This window comes from Culicoides brevitarsis, chromosome 1 (genome assembly GCF_036172545.1).
Source record: "Culicoides brevitarsis isolate CSIRO-B50_1 chromosome 1, AGI_CSIRO_Cbre_v1, whole genome shotgun sequence".
NCBI classification, from domain to species: Eukaryota; Metazoa; Arthropoda; class Insecta; order Diptera; family Ceratopogonidae; genus Culicoides; species Culicoides brevitarsis.
Genome location: NC_087085.1, coordinates 18342168 through 18362537, shown reverse-complemented (window position 1 = coordinate 18362537; position 20370 = coordinate 18342168). Strand labels below are relative to the sequence as shown.

Genomic DNA, 20370 nt, shown 5'->3' with positions numbered 1-20370 from the left:
ATAAATTTAAAATAATTAATTTTTTTCTAAAACCTTAATAAACTTTCCATTCAGCAGCTTGTCGCGTCAATCGCCGCCAGAACGTACCACAAACCGACGAAACAAGGCACGCGCCGTGGGTCTCACCGATATGCTTCGCATGCCCGACATCCAACAGAACAAAACGCCGATGCAACGTCACCAACTTCGTCCGCGCGAAAATAATCTCAGCATGAGTAGCAGTGGTTCCGAGTCGTCATTGCCGCCGATCAATTCCAACTTGAAAACGCAAAAGATGGAATTGCATCCGCACAGCGAAAAACAGTCAAATCTTATCAACAGTAGCGCTAGTGAATGTAAACTTTCGAAATTTTGTCACGAATGTGGCTCGAGATTCAAAGTCTCATCTGCCAAATTTTGCATGGATTGCGGCGTCAAGAGAATTGCAATTGAATAAAATTTAATTTTAAACAAAAAAAAATTAACTCCTACTAGTAATTTTAATATTTAAAGAAAAACTAAAAAAATACAAGAAAGCTGAAAGTCGTTAAGAGGTCACGTGACCAAAAGTGAAATCTAGTTTTTTTTCGAGAAACGCACAGCGTTGTAAAAGTTCTTTGAATAAAAAAAAATTAAAACTAACTTTTAACCCTCATTTAACAAAGATTTCAGTCATTATAGGCACTAATTTTTTCCTTAACACAAAACTCTCATAATATAATTTAGTCATAAAATAAAAATTTTCATTTATTTTTGTTTTCTAACAAGACTGATACGCATTATTATATGATTATAATTTAAAAATTCTGTAAAATAAAGAATAAAAATCAAAATAAAATCAAATTTTTCAGTCCTGGAATCCGATTGAAGGCTCAAAAAATTAAAAAAAACAAAATTATTCGTCATCAGAATTGTTTCCCGTGTCTCCTAAAGGTGTCTTTGATCGTCTTTCATTTCTACGAAATGCTTCCTTTTGCTCATCCGTCATATTTCGCCATGCCTCGGATGCTTTATGCATAATTTCCGTATTATTTATTCCACTTGCCGTTCTGCGAAAATGTTGTAAAAAGTTGACCCAAGGATTGGAAGTAACTTTTACGGAATGACTGCTTCCAGCAGCTAATTCGTTAACATTTTCTGATTGATTCTCTGACTGGGAAATGACCGTTGAGTTCAAAATTGGATTGAAATCCTCGAGTCTCATTGGGATGTCTCTTCTTTGATTTCTACAACTCCCCGTATTCCACGGTTTTGGCCAAAATTATAGAAGAAAATGTTAATAATAATCCATAAGATGACAAGGAACACCAGCATATTGGTGTCAAGAAGGTAACTGGAGTATGAAATTTCCATCGTAGAAACAAGTTTTTGACATTAAATTCAAAGAAATTTGATTTTTTTTTATTTTTTGAAAAATATCAGTTGAGAAGAATTTAAAAGGGGTCGTTTTTCATGCAATAAAGAAGTTCAAAATGCTGATTTTTTTGTTTCGTCAAATATCGCCCCAATATGATCAGAAATCATCTTTAGAATGAATATTTATTCAATTTTAGGCTTAAAACTGGTCAAAAAATGACTTGCAAAAAAAATCAGAGTTTGATCCTTCAAACTCAGAAATCAGAAATCATCTTTAGAATGAATATTTATGCAATTTTAGGCTTAAAACTGGTCAAAAAATGACTTGCAAAAAAAATCAGAGTTTGAACCTCCAAACTCTGATTTTTTTGTTACGTCAAATATCGACCCAATATGATCAGAAATCATCTTTAGAATGAATATTTATTCAATTTTAGGAAAAAAAAATTATTAAATTTCCCATCCATGCATCGTTTCAAGTTGCATGGGAGGCTTGGATGGGAGACTTGGATGGATTTTAGTATGCGACCCGATTTTCATCAAAGTTGGATGGATGGATCCAAGTCTCCAATCCAAGTCCCCCATCCAAGCCTCGGATTCAACTTTGATGAAAATCGGGTCGCATACTAAAATTCCATCCAAGTCCCTTGTTCAACGAGCCATTTCGCATACATCAGATTGGTCTCGACGCTTCGGCATCAGCGACTTTTCGTTCCAAAAGTGCCTTCAATCCACTTCACCTTCACTAAAATGATCTCAAAAGACGACATTTTAACAATCTACAGTGATTGTCGTGGAATTTTGTTGTTGCAAGATGAGGAAAATCCGGAAATGCTCGTAGATACTCTCGTTGCTGATTATCTGGATTTGTCCGACATCAACCTCAAGAAAATCGCCACCGAAGTTGGATTTCGCGATTGTGCCCGCTTCTTACGAGCATCTGAGTACTTCCATGTCTTCAAAAAGGGCGAACAGATCCTTATTCGGTTGGCGGAAACCAAAAATGGCGAGGCGAAGAAAAAGGTAAAAAATAACCTAAAAATCAAAATAAATTTTGTTGAAGTAAATTTTTTGATGTTTTTTAGACTCCTTTTGCCAAACACAATGAAAATTCGCTTCCAGTCACTCACAAATCCAAAGAACTTCCAAAAGAGACGCCTTCGATCGACGTGGAAGAACAAATGGACGTAGATCCAACTCCCGCCGAGATAGCAAATGACCAAAATAACAACAACAAGGCTTCCAATTCCAAGCCGACGGACGTAATTATCATAGACGACGAAGAGCAAGCGGTTGTACCGCAATTTGTTGTACAAATTTCCGATGATCCGCGTTACGAAAAGGCCTTGCAGGAACACGAACGAGTTGCCACGAAGCATCCAAAGGACCTTGAGATGAAAGATTTGCGCTATTTGATCAACGCTCGTAAAGCGTTGTACACAAAATCCTGGAAGAACGACATGTTTATGAAACTTTATCCGGAGGAAGTTGAGAATCAGGAGAAATTGCTGGCAGAAAAATATCGCCAAAGCATGATTCGAAGCTATGAGGTGAGAGAAAATTTTTTTCAATAGAAACTTTTAATAATTTTTCATTTTTATTTAATTGCAGCTCCAAAAGTAATCTTTGAAGACACTTACTTTAACAAATTACATTCCGAAATAAACTTCACGTACTAAAAAGAGTAAAACAAAACTTGAAAACTTTAAATTAAATCAAAAAAGGCTTCTTTTTCACAAAATTTGCTTTAAAAAATGGCTTTTTACGACAAAATAATAAATTTTCAAAAATTTCCTTCAATGAAAACTACGATTTTAGTCTAATTTGTGCCATTTTTCAGAAAAAAGAACTGAAATTTTTCCGAAAATTTGTAAAATTCTGGAAAAAGAATAAAATTTTTCCAAAAATTCTACTTAAAATCATTTTAAAAGTTTAAAAATTTCATATATCAAAAGTTTAAGATATTTTAAGAAAATTATGGAAAAACTTGAGAATTTATTAAAAATTCTGTAAAATCGGGTTCTTGTAAAATCATATAAATTCGTTGAAAATTTCGGAAAAATCATGGGAAACCCGTAAAAAATTTTAAATTTTTTAAAACAAAAAAACAAAATTAAAGAAGTAGGTAAGTAGTAAAGATAAAAAAAAATCTGAAGAAAATCCGGAAAACTCAAGAAAATATTGGAAAAATCATGGGAAATTTCGGAAAAAATCGTGGAAAACCCAAATAAATTTGGAAAATTTTTAAAACTCAAGAAAAATAACAAATTTATTAGAGTCTCGTAAGCACTACAAATCATAAAAAATCAAAAAAAAAAAATCCGGAAAACTCAGGAAAATTCAAAAACTTTGATCGTAAACTTGCACAAAAAACTTGAATCCATTCAAAAAAATTCGTTAAAAATAAATTTGCCACCCTTTAATTCAAGATTTACTGTTTTCCCCCGAATGAAAGTCCATTTAATTAATTCGCCTTTACGCTAATTCGGTAGCCACGTAATTTGATTGATTGAAATTTAAAATATTATTGTTAAATTTGTGTAAAAACTAGCTACTGGTGAGTAAAATAAACAATCTCCAACGTTAATTGAAGTGCCTTGCCATCCGAGAACGCTGAAATTTATCCGGAGACTTTTCCAATAATGATGCAATTGTGAAATAATTTCGGCAAAACTTCGCCCCACCAACAACTTTGATTCTAATTTAATTATTCCGGAGTTTTTTCTGATAAGAAACAATTAGTGACCTAATTAACAGTCCAAAACGTGTCACTTTTACACGAAATTAATGATTCCAATAGTTTCCGGGGAATGGGTTGCATACAAAAATTAGCTGACATCATCAGAATCTCCGAATTTGTTATCTTTTATTTATTTACATTTTTTTATCTTGTTCCAGTCTGTGTCTCTAACTGTTTGATAAAACGGAAACAGGATGAAGATCAAGGAATTACAAAAGACAGTCAACATTGCTTGGTCTCCAGCACAACAGAACCCGATTTTGTTGGCTGCTGGCACGTCCGCCCAGCAATTAGATGCCTCCTTCAGTACAAATGCGTCGTTGGAAATTTACTCAATTAATTTATCGGATCCGGGATTCGAGTTAGAGTTGCAGGGAGCGACTGCGAGTCAACATCGGTAAGAATTTTCGACGTTTTTGTTGATAAAAAAGGTCACTGACCTTCTAATTTTAGATTTAACAAAGTTGTGTGGAGTCATCATGGATTCGGTGCGCATCATCCGAACGGTTTGATAGTTGGTGCCTGCGAAAATGGCGTCGTGCAAGTTTATTCCGCCTCAAAGTTGTTACAAGGCGAAGATGCGCTCATCGGTCAACAGGGCAAACATTCGGGATCTGTGCTTGCGATCGATTTCAATCCGTTCCAAGCGAATTTGTTGGCAACGGGCGCTTCTGACTCGGAAATTTTCATTTGGGACTTGAACAACATCACGACACCCATGACGCCCGGCACAAAAATCACGCCGAACGAAGATGTCCTCAACGTGAACTGGAACAAACAAGTGCAACACATTCTCGCGACAGTTTTCAGCTCCAAATGTGTCATCTGGGACTTGCGGAAGAACGAACCGATCATCAAGCTGCACGATACGCAGTCACGTGTGCGATGGCGTGCCCAACAATGGAACCCGGAGGTGCCGACGCAACTCTGGCTGGGTAGTGAGGAAGATTCGTCACCCACGATGCAGCTGTGGGACTTGAGATATGCCACGGCACCGGCAAAATCCATTCAAATTCATCAACGTGGCGTTTTGGGACTGACGTGGTGCGCCAAAGACACGGATTTGATGATCAGCTGTGGCAAAGACAACAAAATTCTTTGTTGGAATCCCAATTCGGAGTCACAGGAGGGCGAAATCTTGTCGGAAATTGCAACAACGAATCAATGGTGCTTTGATGTGTCGTGGTGTCCACGAAATCCCGGAATTGTAGCTGGATGCAGTTTTGATGGGACAGTTTCATTGTATTCTCTGTTCGGAGGAAGTGTGGCAGCGACTCAAACAACGAGCAAAATTGCCGATTCCTTCCCTGGCATGGATCCGCATCAGATGGTGGCGCCTGTTCAACAAACAAACGTTCATAATGAAGCAAATGACTTGCGAAAACCGCCGAAATGGTTGAAGAGACCTGTTGGAGCACGATTTGGGGTAAGTTTTTTTCAAAAAGGCCATACCAATTTTTTTTTTTTGAACTTTTTGTCCCAAAAACTTTTTTCAAAAAAAATTTTTTTTGAAATACTTTTTCATACAAAATGATAAATATTCAATGAATTTTTGAACGTTGATTAATGTTTTTGTTGTTTTTTAATGTATTTACATTTAGAATTTCTTATTTAAAATTAATTTCAAAGAAATTTAACAAAAAAAAAAATTGAAAAAAAAATTTTTCATAAAAAAAACTTTCAAAAATTTTGAAATCATAATTTTAATGATTTTCGAAAAAATATTTTTAGAGAAAATTCTTTCAAAATATCGTTTTCAATACAAAATTTAAAAAAAAATAAATTGTTTATTTTAAGTTTTTTTTTAAATTCCTTGAAAAATTATAAAAATAGACCAAAAAACTATCATTGAATTTTGGGCATAGGACAAAAAGTTCAAAAAAAATTTATAGCAGCCTAAATTCTTGTGAAAAAAAATATTTAAGAATTTTTTTTACTTTTTTTTTAGTTCGGAGGCAAATTATACACATTCAACAACAAAGACAACTCAAAAGTTGTCACCGTTAGTCAAGTAGTGACAGATGAAGATCTCGTAAAACGCTCCAACGAACTGGAAAATGTCTTGGCGCAAGGAAATTTCTCCGAATACTGTCGCCAAAAGGCTGACGAGACCACAGATCAGCATTCCCGTTACTTGTGGTACTTTTTAAAGGCGAATTTCGAGCAAAACCCTCGCGCAGAAATGTTGAATCTCTTGGGATACGCGCCGGAAGAGATTTCCGCCAAATACAGTCAATTCATCAAAAAGGACGATTCAGTAACGGGCCTCACGGAGCAAGTCTCGCAATTGTCAACAGACCCAAATAACCTTTTCGATACATTTGGGCAACAAAATGGCATCAGCAGTCCAAAGAAGGAAAAACAATTCAAATTAAACACCGGAAATGACAGCGAAGGACTGATTTGTGGCGCACTTTTGACGGGAAATATCGAAGCAGCTGTCGATTTGTGCATGGATGCTGGGCGTCACACAGATGCCATTATTTTGGCAATGACGGGCGGCTCGGAACTGCTTGCCCGAACGCAATATCGTTATTTGCGCGATAACGACAACTACATATCAAACGTAATTTCGGCATTGGTAACACATGACTGGAACGAGGTGATTTCTCGCTGCTCAATTGACTCGTGGAAAGAAGCTCTTGTTGCGGCTTTGACCCATAGTCAAGATCAATTGCCTCAGTTGTGTGAAGCAATTGGCGAAAGATTGCTCCAAGAGTCGCGAATGGATCCAGGTTTAGCTAAAAATGCGATTTTGTGCTATTTGTGCTCAGGTAGCATGGAGAAATTGGTCGAAAGTTGGAATATTGTTCAATCGTCAAATACTTCAAGTCCTGCCAAGGGAAGTGCCAAGACCAAAAATATCCAAGATTTGGTGGAGATTATCATGATTCTGCAAAAAGCCGGGGAAATGCAAGGAAAAAATGTCGAAGTTGTGGGAAAAGTTGCCGATGTTTTGTCCAAATACGCTGGATTATTGGCTGCTCAAGGATCCCTTCAATCTGCCTTGACCTATTTGGGACCGTCAGTCGATCCGGAATTGGTTGAACTGAAAGATCGCTTGTACTACGCCTTAGGTCACAAACAACAACAACAAACTCAACGAGCTCCCCAGCAACAGCAGCAGCAACAACAACAAAATATTTACGGCATTCAACGCTTACCTCAATCCCGTTCCTCATCAATTAGCAGCAATTTGCCGCCCGTTGTGCCCTTGCAACAGCAATTCAACGCAACTCCCGTTCAACCGACTGTCTCGAACTTCTTTGCGCCTCCCCCAACGCCGCCCGTAGCGCAAATCCCGCCCGTTCCCATGCAAACTTGGAACACAAATCCCTCGACTTTCAATCAGCAACAACCTGCTGCTCCAATTCCCCCGCCAGCGGCGCCTCCCTTGACAAAACCGCCAACATCCGGCGAACTTCCACGTCCCTCGTCCCGTAATTCGGCATTGGGACGCAAATACGTCGTCGATCCATCGGTGCAATCGGGCTCAAATGTTTATGGCAGTCCCAGCGGTTTGTTCGGAGGAAATGTGTCTCAACCTGCTGTTCCCGCATACACGCAAGGACCAATTCCGCCAGCGCCAACAACTTTCAATACGAACCCAATTCAGGCGCAGCCCATGGGACAATTTTCGGGATTTAATTCGATGCCGATGCAGTCGAACACGATGTTGCCACCCGTTGAAATGGGACAACCAGCTCTCATTAATCCGCAAAAGAATCCGACGCCGCCGCCAGGATGGAATGATCCGCCACCACTTTCGATGAGAGCGCTTGCACGAGCGAAGCCACAAGTGAGTATTTAATGCAATTCGGGCTAAGATAATTATCAAAAATGTTTTCGATTTCGTTCTACGATTTTTTAAATTTTTAATTGAGCAAAGGAAGGAATGTTTTTTATCAAATAATAATTTTCAGAAAAATAACGATCAGAAACTGTGTCAAAGCTAAAATTTTTTTAATTTTATCATTTTTAATTTTTTAACTAAAACTGACTTAAAAATTGAAACTGATAAGCTGTTTTTCAACAAGTTTGACATTTTGCACTATTTAAGAGGTTATTAAGATGTTATTTCGATTAAGAAACCAAGAATTAATTTTTTTTTACAAAAAATAACGATCAAAAACTGTGTCAAAGCCATTTTTGTCAAATCTTGCTCCAAATGGATAAAAATTTGTCAGAGGGCTCTAATTTATCATTTTAAATCATTTTATAACTCAAAACTGCCAAAAAATTGAAACTGAAAAAAAAATTTTTTTGACATAGTTTTGTTTTGAAAACTAAATCAAGAGCAAAACTAAATCAAAAACTGTGTCAAAAACTGTGTCAAAGCCATTTTGAAAACTTTTTTAGATTAGATTATTTTTTTAGAAAAATTTTTCAAAATAGTTTTTGGAAAGGAAAAATTAAGTCAAAACGCTAATTTTATAACAATATCATAGAAAATAACTCAAAATTGAACAATTTTATTACTTTTCCATACTAAACAGTACTAAAAACGAAAATCTATATAAAATTTCTATATCCCCCATCCCCCATGGATTTTTTTCAAGCATGTAACGCGAAACAGGAAACGGTTTTGGAACACCCTTAATGAAAAAATATCATTTTTATAATTAATTTCAAACTTTTTGTCACAAAAAAAAATTAAGATCGCTCCATTTTTTTCTAATTCTTATCTCTTATCTCATGTTGAAAAATTCATTCATAATTTTTTAAAACATTTTTTTTTTTTAAATAAAAATTAATAGTTCAATGTGAATTTTCTTCTCTATATTTGTGACAATTTTAATATAAAAACCTTATTTTAAAAATTTTTGAAAAATTAATTTTTATCATATTTTTTTTTAAATTCCAACTTAAATTTTTCCTAAAAGTTTTCATTTAAATTATTTAAAAGAAAAAATTTTAAAAATTAATGTGAAAATATTTTAAAAATCAATCGAAAACTCAATTTTTAAAAAATTTAGAAGAGAAAATCCAAACTAAATTACAATTATTTCATTGAAAAAATTATTTAAAAGCTTTTAACTTTGAAAAAATTTTATAAAAAATACCTCAAAATGAACATTTTTGGAGAAATTTTCATTTTTTTATAGTGCGATTGAATTTTTTACTTTTTAAACCCTTTTGAAATCAATTTTTAGTGAAATAATTCCGAAATTAATATAAAATATTTAAAAATTCTAATAAAAATAGAAATTTTTATGCTGCTCGATACAAGAAAAACTTCCTTTTTAAAAAAAAATCTACGAAATCGAAAACATTTTTGATTTTTATATAATTTTTACAAAAAACGATACTTACCGTTAATTGTGTATAAAAGTTCAACACGCGAAGCGAAATGTCCGCTGTCCATGCAGGCACACGGAAATGGGGCCAAATTATTGGATCTCATTCGAAAGTCGCTTCCGATGAAAATTCTCGTAAAGACTGTCAGGTATTTACTGATCACACGCCAACCGTAGATTCATTTTTTTATTCATTCGCACCAAGTCTGATGCTGCTTTTACTTTTTTACTCATTCGATCGGTTTTTTTGGTTTTTCTATTGTTCGTTAATAACAAACTTTTTCATTACCCTTGATTTCAAGCATGAAAAATCTCACAATTTGGACAGGTTATGAGATCAAAAGCGTTCCTGTGTTGCTTTTTCGTTAATTTTCATCAAAAATTTATTTTACAAAAAATTAAAAAAAAATATTTTTACAGGTCAAGCCCGAAATTACGCCCGCTGCTCCAATTACTCATCCACTTTTCGGTGTCGCCGATACCAATCAAGGTCAAAACGGGTACATGCAACAGGATTTGCAACCCCAGACGTACGGCATGCAAAATCCAATGCAACAAAATTTTGGCATGCAACAACCCATGCAACCCGTAATGCAGCCAGCTAGCGTTCCGGCGCCCGTTCAACAGAATTTCAACCAAGGATTTCCGCCACAAGTGCAATTTCAACAAAATTTCCAACAACCGCAGCAACAGCAGCAGCAGCAGGCCAATGTTGCCGCACCTCCGCCGCCTCAAGTAGCGCCAGAGCCACAAAAAGCTCCCTTACCTGAAGAGTATATTTATCTACAGACAGTATTCGAGGAGTTACGGACGATGTGCATTAAGGCAACGAGCAATCCGGTAATTAATTATTTTTTTCTAAACCTTTTTTGACAAATTTTTAATCTTTTTTTAAATTATTTTTAGCAATCCAAACGAAAACTTGAAGATGTCGCCAAGCGCCTGGAGCTTTTGTATGACTTATTACGTGAAAATAGAGTAAATTTAAAAAAAAATCAAAAAAAAAATTCTTAAATTTAATTTAAAAAATTTTTTTTTAGCTGTCACCGAACACATTGGCTCAACTCAATCAAATGGTTCAATTGATGCAAACGGGAGACTACGTCAATGGACTTCATTTGCACACACAGATGGCTTCGGGACCGGATTTCTCGACAATTGCCAGCTTCATGCCCGGCGTCAAGAGTTTGTTGCAGTCCGCCATGCAACTTCAAGTGTATCTTAATTAAGGCAATTAAAAATTTAGAGTGATCTCGGTCCATATCGAGTTAAAAAATGTTACAAAATTTATATTTTTGTTCTATGTCATACTTATGTTTATCAGAAATATTCACTAAAAAAATATATATTAACTTTTGTTTTAAGAAAAAAGTATGTTTTGTACAATTAACGAGCATTTAATTGGTTAAAAACGAGATAATACGAAAAATAAAGCTTATTCGCAATAAAACCTCGATTTATTCGGATTTTCTACATTTTTTTATTGTTATTTTTTACGAATTCACCTGATAAATGATAAAATATTTTTTTTTTAAATGATGATATCCATGGCGCCCAACTCCTCGTCGCTCGGCAAGTGGATTTTAGAGACATCAACGTAGTCCGGTGACACAGGTTCCAAGCCGGCTGCTTCGCGTCTTCGCAACTCCAAGAAGGCTTCCCGTTGTGCCCAATCACGAAGCAAGGGATCTGGAGCGTAGGCCCAAACGAAGGCTCCAAATACCAAACAAAGCGTCACGGAAAAGAAGAAGGAGGCATGCATCGTATTTTTATCGAATTCCTGGTCTTTCGTGTCGAATCCAAAGGAGACCCAATTCTTTGTTTTTGACGGATTCGCGAAATCCTCGACGGTCTTTGGAGCCGTATCAGCAGCAAGGGTATCCTGTTTTTTCGGCGTTGTCGAGATCAAGCGGACATTGCGGGAGCTCGTAGTGAGGGCATTGCGCACGGTGCTAAGGCCGCGAGCGAATCGAAGAGCATTTGCCATCTTTTTGGCAGTTTATTTTAAAGAAAAATATCGCAAAAGGTGTTTTTTTTCTCTGATTACGTGAATTGGAAATGACAGCCAACTGACAGCTACACACAGGCTGCACGTGTATACAGGGTACGTATAAAAAATCGCCATCTTGCTAATTCAAGTAGCTATTTGGCGCCACCAAAACGGAAGTGCGGCGACATTTTGAACTAATTTTGAGTCGTATGGAATTGATAAGCTGAAATCGGACCGGAAAACGAAACAAAACAAATAAAAAAAAATTAAATTTTCCTTTAATTTTCTCCTAAATCCATCTTTAAATGCACAAATAATCCTTTTCCGAACATCACAAAGACAGAACAAGACAGAATGGTGGAAGAAACTGCCGGAACGAACAAATCAAACAAGGTAAAATCTTTGAAATTTACTTTTTTTGCTTTTTTAACAAAAAATTTTCATTTTAGTCTCGAGCACGTCCCAGATCGGTATTTTTATGGACAGTAAGTGATGTGCAGAAATGGTTTCGACGCCATTGCGGTGACTCGGGAGCCTCTGGAGCTGCCTTTCCCGTGGAAGAATATGCAAAACTCTTTGCCGACAATGATATCACGGGAAGAACTTTGCTCCGGATGACCGACGATTCGTTGTATCGGATGGGAATTCACAATAACGAGCACAGAAATGCCATTTATTACGAGGTGCTGAAGCAGAAACTGAAGGAAGACATTCTAACAATACGAGATCTCGAACTGAAATACAGAGTTTATAGTAATAGCTAAGCTAAACTGTGAAAAATCTCATTCCTACACGAATTTTTTCTAGAATTAACGATAAAATAAAGACAAATGTTTACTTGTAATTTTAGATTTTTTGTAAATTTAGAGGAAAAATTCTTTAAATTTTAAATATTTTTCAAAATTTTTTTATAAAAAAGCTTTTTTTCTCTACTCATCAAATAATTTTCCTTTTTTTTAGAATTTTCTTAAAAATTTAAATGTTTTTAAAATATTTATAAAAATTAAGAATTTAAGTCAGATTACAAATTTTTTAAATTTAATTTTTCAATTTTTAAAGAACTTTCTTCTAAATTATTTTTTTTTTTATAAAAAATCAAAATTTTTAATTTTTTTTCCAGTCATTATTTCAATTTTTTTAAAAGAATTTTCTTAAAATTTTAAATTTAAAAAAAAATTATTTATTTTTTTTTTTAAAAAAAAAAATTTTGTTATTCGTTAGATTATTTTTTTTTTTAAATTTTAAAGAATTTTCTTTTAAATATTTTTTATAAAAAATACGAATTTTCTTAAATTTTTTTGTGATAAAAATCTTATATTTTATTTTTTCTATAAACATTTATATAACATAATTGTATAAAAATGACTATAAAAGGGAGTATTCAGGTGGTGATTGAGGATTAAATAAGACTTTTAATAAGAAAGAAATTAAATTAATGAAAATATTGAAAATTAGATGTAGAAATTTCGACTAGATTTCAGAATAATTGAAATAATTTTATGTACAAAGGATTTTCATAAAGTCAGAATAAGTCAAGAAAAAAGTAGTAAAAGTCATAGAAAGATCGAGAAATTCTCAGTTAAGAAAGAAATTAGCGTCTTCCGGGATTGGAGTCTGGACCAGGGTTAGCTTCGATGTAGGCAAGAGCTTTTTGGATGAGTTCTGGAACAGGTGGGGGAGTTGGCAAGTGATCACCTTCGGGTTGGAATCCATTTTCATCGGCAGCTGTTAATTTTTTAACATTTTTTTTAAGTAAATTCTGATGAAATTTCGTTAAAATTTTATGACTTACTGTATTTAACGTTGAAAGTTTCGCCTTCAGGTGATGTCCATGTGAAGCTACCTTGAGCATATTCGCCTCCCTTGCCATTTTCATCGACACTAATGCCATTGGCGGCAGCAAAGTTGTATGAATATGTGCCATCGGGATTGACTTCAACGTTGAAATCCTCAGCGGGCACTTGATTTTTGAGGGAAATGTCAGCGACAACCACTGAGAGGCACAATGCAAGAGCCTAAAATTAGAAAATTTTCCTTTTTATAATTTTTTTTCACATTTTATATTTTTTTTTTTTATTATTTCATTTAATTTTTTTATGCACTTTATTCCATTTTTTTATTGATATTTGTTCAAATAATTTATTTTTTTCACCACAACTTACAATTAAATATTTCATTTTTATTATTTTTGGTATTTTTGTCTGATCCGGACAATGTATTCAAACGTACTGATGATTTTTTATCAAAATGTTTGGGCTTTTATACCTTTTTAGTGTCGCGTATTGGTCCGAATGCAGATAAAAACCATTTTAAGAAAATTTGAAAAAAAAAACTGATGCGGAGGGAGACGCGACGCCGATGACGATCGAGTGTGTAGGTATGGGCGTGTTAGCTGCAACTCCATTATATGTTGTGTAAAAGTATTAAAAACACAGGTATGTCAATTTTTTTTAATCATCTAATTTAAGTCAAAGGAGGTTTTGAAGCGGCGTCGTCGAGATGATACATTTGCATAGTAATGAGCATTTATGAATGAAATTATTAACGAACAAAAAATTGTCCTAAATTTTGTATTAAATTAATTTGTTAGATAATAATCGCTCTTTAACGAATTCTTACAACGAAAAAAAAAACACTTGATGTCCCGCCTCAAAATTTATGCAAAATTATTCATCGCGAGATATAGATCAATGCTAAAATTTCTGACAAAACGAAGATTTATGATCGATTGTGAGCAAAGTCTGTCAGTCATTTTTTTTTTTGAGTATCTCTATAAATGTAATTTATAATGTCGTCTATTTTATGGCCCATCTCGCCAAACGTACATACAGAAAAAAAAAGATATTTAACATAACTTTACATTTTGTTTTTACATGATGGACGACCATAGAAAGGCAGATACGCATCTAAGCGATATTTGAAATATATCTCATGAATGACCTTAACATTTTTTTTTCTTTATTTCGTTTCGTTTCGAAGTAAAATGATATAGTTGACAAATATTTTATGTTTATTTTATTCCGACAGACAACATTAAAAAGACAATAATTTACCGCAGATCGTCAATTTGTTTGTTTGTGCACGTGACACGTGACGGTCTGTTTAAGTGCATTTTAAATAAAATTTTTTGCCGCAATAAAGTAGGTGACAAATTATTTGGTTTGATTTTTTTTAAGAGGTTTTCGACACACCTGTCTGTCTCGTTCACAAATAAGGCTTCCTGCTTTGTTTCGTAAAAGCCAAAAGTTGCACTATATTTTAATTTTTTTATAAAAACTTTAAAAAAAAAGCTGTCACGGAAGAAATATAGAATAGGATTTTCTCTTTTTATGGCAATAAATTGTTCTTTATGGGCACACCTGACAAAATTTTGGATAATTTATCATTTTTTTGCATCGAGATTTCATTTGTTACCAAATAAAAATGCCATACATGACAAGGATGCGCATCGATCTCTTACCTGTAATAGATCGAAAATTTTTTTTTTTACGTCGGCGTTACATTTTTGTGACCTTGAACATCATCTATTTATCTTTCCTTTCTCTTTGGAGGTCAAGGATGTGTCACTTTTTGTAGCGATAATTTACAATACAAATTTTTGGCGGTTTCTAAATAAAAGGTAATTAATAATATTTATGGAAAATTATGATGTTTCGGATAAAAGTGAAGAAAAAAATTAAAATTATTTTTTTTGTATTGAAATTTTAATAAAAATAAATAAAAATTTAAATATCAATAAAAATTTTAGCACTTTTTTCCTGAAAAAAATATTTTAAAATTTTATTAGTATTAAAATATTTTTTTTTATAAAATAAAATTAAATTAATTTTTATAGGTTTCCTAATATTATGAAAAAATTGTAAAATTATCTTATCATATCTTATCCAATAAATTAAAAAAAAATTCTAAAATTTAAATTAAAAAAAAATAATTAAATAAATAAAACAAAAATATTTTCTTAAGTATCTTAAAAAAAAGAATGTCTTTTAACATATTTTTCTGATTTTTTTTATAAAATAAATCTTTTCTTAATCAAATTAAATTAATTCATTTTTATATTACATTTTAATTAAAATCTTGTAAATAAATAATTAAATATTTAAAAGAATTATATTAATTAAGAAAAATATTAATTGTTATATTAATAACAAAATGTAAAATATTACAAGAAATAATTTTTCAACGTAACCAAAAAATCATATAATATTTTTCCTGATTTTTTTTTAATAGATTAAAATATTATTGTTAAATATCTAATAATTTTTTTATAATAAAAAATAATACATAATAAAAATTATTTAATAAAAAAATATTTTTAATATGAATTCCCTAATATTATATTTAAAATATTATTAATTTTTTTACGTATGTTCAAAAAAAAAATTAATCTCATAAAAAATTTATGCTTAAAAATATACCTAAATTATAGATTTTATCACCAACAATTAATGTTAACACCTAAAAATCTTCAAAAAATAAAATATTTCTTTAAATAAAGCTATTTAAAAAGGCATTTCCGAGATCGCAACAGAGTCGATGACAAAAAAACAACAAAAAAAATGATCCAAATAGTTTTAAATATTTTACGAATAAAAATTAATCACTCAAACAATATTCATGAAATCATTAAAATGGAGGATGATTTTATTATGTTTGAGAGATAAAATCATTATTATTAGATAATAAGTTGACTTTTATGGATCAATTAAAGAGATTTCCATAAACAAAAGTAGGTTAGTTATTTTAAGGTGTCCCGAATCGCGTGCCATGTGGAGTCACCTGGTCCGTTACTCCCATATTTTAACGAATTTTATAAGAATTCACGTTCAAATTTATTACTAAGTGTCAACTGCAGCCGGCATCGAATGAGAATTCCTCTCACTCTGAGTCAAGAATACAAAAATTTCGCCTTATCAACACACAACAAAAATTCATTTACGACAATTTAACATTGTTATTGCTGCTCAAACAGCCAAAAAAACAAACAGCTGGTCCGGATTGTTACGTAATCGGCACTTTTTGATCGTTTATAAAGAGAAAAAAGATGAATTTTGCTGGCAAGGTCGTTTTGATTACAGGTAAATTATTTGCTTTTCTTCCATATACGACGGCACTTAATATGCAAAATGTCATTTTAACAGGTGCAAGTAGTGGTATTGGTGCTTCCGCTGCTGTGCAATTTTCCAAACTTGGTGCCAGCTTGAGTTTAATTGGTCGAAAGCTTGAAAACTTGAACCAAGTCGCGGAAGAATGCGCGAAAAATGGCTCCAAAGCTCACGTAATTCAAGGAGACATCACAAAAGAAGCGGATAACGTGAAAATTATCGACGAAACACTGAAGAAATACGGAAAACTCGATGTTTTGGTGAACAATGCGGGAATTATTGAAACCGGCACCATCGAAACGACATCCATGGAGCAATATGATCGCGTCATGAACACCAATATTCGGTCAATTTACCATTTGTCGATGTTGGCAGTGCCGCATTTGGTGCAAAGCAAGGGAAATATCGTGAATGTATCGAGTGTCAATGGAATTCGTTCGTTCCCCGGGGTCTTGGCATACAATTTGTCCAAAGCATGCGTTGATCAGTTCACGCGATGTGTTGCTCTGGAGCTAGCTCCGAAGGGGGTTCGTGTGAATTGCGTCAATCCCGGTGTAACGGTGACAAATTTGCATAAACGAGGCGGCATGGATGAGGAAACCTACAAGAAATTCTTGGAACATACGAAGACGACACATGCCTTGGGTCGTGCTGGGCAAGCTGATGAAGTTGCAAATGCCATTTTGTTCTTGGCGAGTGAGCAAAGTAGCTTCATTACGGGAGCTAGTGTGCCTGTGGATGGGGGCAGACATGCAATGTGTCCTCGTTAAATGCATTTTTTGTGTCTTTTCTTGTTTATTGACATCTATTTCGTACTTTTTTACAACAAATTGGTCAGAAAAAAAATATTTTGCTAAAAATTTTAATAAATTCGTGCATTAAAAATTACTTGTGGTACGTAAGGAATGAAGGTGTGACAACCAGGGTTTAAAAAAATACTTTTAATAAGGTCAAAATTTGGAGTTAAAAATTTTTTGATTTTAAAAAAATAATTTTTTTTGTGAAAAATTCATGTAAAAAAAATTAATTTTTAAGAAAATATTCAAATTTTTGTGTGAAAATTTTTTTAAAATGATAAAAAATCCGTTAAAAAAATTAAATTTTTAATTTTTTTTTTCTGAAGAAAATGATAAAAAAGTTGACGACAAAAATATTTATCATTTTCTTAATTATCAAATTTCTTGTAGGTACAGAGTTTTATGATTTTTTTTTGTAATTTTCTGGAAATTTGCTTTTAATTTTATTTAAATTTTTAATTTTCGTAAAATTTTTTTTTTTAATTAAAAATTATAAACAAAAAATTTGAATTCAAAAATTTTACTAAAAGTAAAATTAAATTTTAAAATTAATTAAAAAGTTTTCTAAACCCTGGTTAACAACAAAACTAACGATAGAGCGGCGCCTTTTTGGTCAAAAACCACATAATTCCGAATAAAAATGACGGCGGACTTGTGTGAACATTTCCCGGCTTCATTCGTTCCTCAATTTCCTCAATCGAGTATTCCGCAATTTCGATGAGTTCATCATCGACGCCGCCTCCCTGATTCGCTTTTTGGTCATCTGTCACTTCGCAAAAGTACAGCGTCTGCACAGCACTTGACACTCCAACGCCCGATCGATAAACCAAAACTTCCTCAATTTTGTCCAAAGGCACGTTGTAACCACATTCCTCCAAAATTTCCTCCTGCGCAATTTCTTTGACGCTTTTTTCCGGTTTGTCAATGATGCCGGCGCACAGCTCAACTGTCACCCCAATGCTTGGAGGATACTTTTTGTAGTCAATATTATTTGGGTCGTCCGCTGAAACAATTCCGTAATAAACGGCAGGTCGAAATTGCTTTACGAGAACCAATTTTTTGCGCGTTACATTGAAAATTATTATCGCAACGCTATCGTGCACTTTGAGACAATCCCAATTTTTCTCGACGCCGTTTTGCGTGTAGTACAAACGGAAGGGTTTAACGTAAGGAGAGTCCGCTGGCAAAGGACCATAACGAATATTCTTCACATCTTCCATCTTTTTGGCTTTGTGGGAGCAGAAAGGAAGCTAAAAAACAAAAAAAAAAAGATTAAAATTTGAAAAAAAATTTAAAAGAAAAATTTTACACTAAAAATGGCAAAAATATTTCGCAAGTGACACTCTTTGTGAAAATTTAGTAATATTTGCACTCTTAACATTCCACAGAGCGAATTCGTATCTAAGCAACGTTACATAATACCAAGAATAATAAACTCAAGGGCGAGGGCCGCCGAATCGAGACTAAAAATTACAAAGTGAGTGACGTTATCAACGAAATTGCAGCTCTTTGCATTGTAAATCTCTTTGATTGAAAAGTTGACATCGTCACGTATGAATTACCTCGTTTCTGTTTTCCTACAAAGACACAAACGTTTCACTGGAACTACGTTTCTCAATAGAAATTAAAGCTAAAATTTTAAATCAAATATTTTTTTAGCAATTTTTTGTCTGTTTTTGTTTATTTGATCAGCTGTTCGTTCAAATGTCATTTTCCGTTGAACCGTTATATGAAGTTGGAATGGCCTTTTTTCAAAAAAATTATTCTAGAAAGGCAAATAAAATAATTAATCACTCTAAATAAATCTTGTGACATTTTTATCTGTAGATAAAACTTTTAAAAAATTATTTATCTTCAAATTTTGGTGCTTTGTTTGCCAAAAACCACAAAATCCCCATCATCGAATTCGGAGGCGAGACATGACTGGTGCCGTTACTCATTTTTTCTCGCATTTCATCGATCGTCATTTCAACAATTTCTATTATTTCATCTTCCACTCCCCCGCCCTTGCCTATTTTCTGATCGTCTGTCACTTCGCAGTAAAAAAGTGTTTGCATGCCACTACTGGAAGCCACATCTGATTTGTATTCAAAAATTTGCTCCAACTGCTCAAGTTCTATTTCATATCCGCATTCTTCTAAAATTTCAGCTTTTGCGGTTTCAGCCTTTGACAGGTTTTTATCAACTATTCCCGCACAAAGTTCCGTTGTGATTCCCATTTGCGGCGGAAATTTATCAAAATCGATTGTTTTCAAATCATTTTTGGCTTTCATAAGTACTCCATGGTAAACGGCTGGTCGAAATTGTCTCACTAAAATGAGTTTTTTGCGAGTTATGTTGAAAAGTACGACAACTACGATGTCGTGCACTTGTAAAAAATCCCAATATTTTTCGATGCCATTTTGCGTGTAAATCATTCGACGAGGACAGGCAAAGGGAGAATCCGATGGAATTGGTTCGTATTGAATGTTTTTTATGTCGTCCATCTGAAAATGAAGGAAATTTAATTAAAAAGAAATTTTAAGCCAGATAAAACTCAAAAATAAGAAAATTATCGGTATTGAAGGTATTTTCGGCACATTTTACTAAATTTTCCTTCGTATTTTTTTTAAATTAACTTTTGAGAATTATTATGATTTTTTTTTAATTATTTATAAAATATTAAAGAAACTGAAAAAAAATATTCAAATTTATTTAATTAATTTCAAAAGCATTTTTTACTTAATTTTTCTACTTTAATAAATTATAAATTTAAAAAAAAAAAAAATTAAATTTAAAATTAAATTAAATTTGGAAATAATTAAAAATTAAGTAAAAAATTAAATAATAAATTTTATTTTATTTAAAAAAAAATTTTTTTAATTATTAATTTGTTGAATAAAATAAAATTAAATTAATTTTTATTTAATTTTTCTTTTTAGATATTTTCTAATTTTTTTTTTATAATTCTTGAGTTATATTTAATAGTATTCCAAAAATTTTAAATTTCTTACAATAACAGGTGAAGGTGGCGTAGAAAAACACTCTCCTGGAATCAGTAACGATAGCATCTGCAAAGAATATCAAACGAGACTAACATAAAATCAGCTTGAAGCCCGTGATAAAG

At 33.0% G+C, this 20370-nt stretch overlaps 8 protein-coding genes across 12 annotated transcripts in view; 5 read left to right on the top strand and 3 right to left on the bottom strand.

The window, feature by feature from the left end:
* The window catches only part of LOC134836868 (serine/threonine-protein kinase pakD), a 28861-nt gene extending 28110 nt beyond the window's left edge, over nucleotides 1-751 (top strand). For 2 of the 3 annotated variants that reach the window (XM_063852137.1, XM_063852135.1), the window contains exon 6: nucleotides 55-751. In XM_063852137.1, the coding sequence (XP_063708207.1) occupies nucleotides 55-436 (382 nt within the window). In that variant the 3' untranslated portion in view covers nucleotides 437-751. The remainder of the gene's footprint in view (nucleotides 1-54) is intronic. The other variant, XM_063852136.1, reaches the window with a different exon arrangement.
* Nucleotides 752-2012: 1261 nt separating this feature from the next.
* Nucleotides 2013-3083, top strand: LOC134837748 (uncharacterized). Its single transcript, XM_063853135.1, has 3 exons — nucleotides 2013-2358; nucleotides 2421-2885; nucleotides 2947-3083. Exons 1-3 carry the CDS (start codon nucleotides 2086-2088, stop codon nucleotides 2956-2958), a joined length of 750 nt encoding a protein of 249 aa, XP_063709205.1. The 5' UTR covers nucleotides 2013-2085; the 3' UTR covers nucleotides 2959-3083.
* A 731-nt stretch (nucleotides 3084-3814) lies between these two features.
* On the top strand, nucleotides 3815-10821 carry LOC134827304 (protein transport protein Sec31A). Its single transcript, XM_063839894.1, has 7 exons — nucleotides 3815-3892; nucleotides 4234-4472; nucleotides 4529-5501; nucleotides 6024-7874; nucleotides 9793-10212; nucleotides 10279-10350; nucleotides 10413-10821. Exons 2-7 carry the CDS (start codon nucleotides 4270-4272, stop codon nucleotides 10599-10601), a joined length of 3708 nt encoding a protein of 1235 aa, XP_063695964.1. The 5' UTR covers nucleotides 3815-3892; nucleotides 4234-4269; the 3' UTR covers nucleotides 10602-10821.
* Nucleotides 10805-11458, bottom strand: LOC134827311 (NADH dehydrogenase [ubiquinone] 1 beta subcomplex subunit 11, mitochondrial). Its single transcript, XM_063839909.1, has one exon. The coding sequence runs from the start codon at nucleotides 11357-11359 to the stop codon at nucleotides 10904-10906; it is 456 nt and encodes a 151-aa protein (XP_063695979.1). The 5' UTR covers nucleotides 11360-11458; the 3' UTR covers nucleotides 10805-10903.
* A 123-nt stretch (nucleotides 11459-11581) lies between these two features.
* LOC134838533 (protein aveugle) lies at nucleotides 11582-12238 on the top strand. The gene is made up of 2 exons (XM_063854078.1): nucleotides 11582-11755; nucleotides 11812-12238. Exons 1-2 carry the CDS (start codon nucleotides 11717-11719, stop codon nucleotides 12124-12126), a joined length of 354 nt encoding a protein of 117 aa, XP_063710148.1. The 5' UTR covers nucleotides 11582-11716; the 3' UTR covers nucleotides 12127-12238.
* A 715-nt stretch (nucleotides 12239-12953) lies between these two features.
* On the bottom strand, nucleotides 12954-13539 carry LOC134837383 (endocuticle structural glycoprotein SgAbd-2-like). The gene is made up of 3 exons (XM_063852754.1): nucleotides 13525-13539; nucleotides 13155-13377; nucleotides 12954-13087 (listed from the first exon to the last, which is right to left on the bottom strand). Exons 1-3 carry the CDS (start codon nucleotides 13537-13539, stop codon nucleotides 12954-12956), a joined length of 372 nt encoding a protein of 123 aa, XP_063708824.1.
* A 2688-nt stretch (nucleotides 13540-16227) lies between these two features.
* Nucleotides 16228-17355, top strand: LOC134828002 (uncharacterized oxidoreductase TM_0325-like). The gene is made up of 2 exons (XM_063840930.1): nucleotides 16228-16440; nucleotides 16504-17355. Exons 1-2 carry the CDS (start codon nucleotides 16407-16409, stop codon nucleotides 17235-17237), a joined length of 768 nt encoding a protein of 255 aa, XP_063697000.1. The 5' UTR covers nucleotides 16228-16406; the 3' UTR covers nucleotides 17238-17355.
* Nucleotides 17356-17774: 419 nt separating this feature from the next.
* LOC134828003 (uridine diphosphate glucose pyrophosphatase NUDT14-like) lies at nucleotides 17775-20319 on the bottom strand. Of its 3 annotated transcripts, XM_063840933.1 has the most exons (3): nucleotides 20258-20316; nucleotides 18827-19750; nucleotides 17775-18514 (listed from the first exon to the last, which is right to left on the bottom strand). In XM_063840933.1, exon 3 carries the CDS (start codon nucleotides 18482-18484, stop codon nucleotides 17852-17854), a length of 633 nt encoding a protein of 210 aa, XP_063697003.1. In that variant the 5' UTR covers nucleotides 18485-18514; nucleotides 18827-19750; nucleotides 20258-20316; the 3' UTR covers nucleotides 17775-17851. The 3 variants fall into 3 exon arrangements, with proteins under 3 accessions (XP_063697003.1, XP_063697001.1, XP_063697002.1); XM_063840931.1 differs by lacking the exons at nucleotides 18827-19750; nucleotides 20258-20316 and adding an exon at nucleotides 18574-18736; XM_063840932.1 differs by lacking the exon at nucleotides 17775-18514 and having other exon boundaries at nucleotides 18833-19750; nucleotides 20258-20319.
* Between the last annotated feature and the right edge of the window lie 51 nt (nucleotides 20320-20370).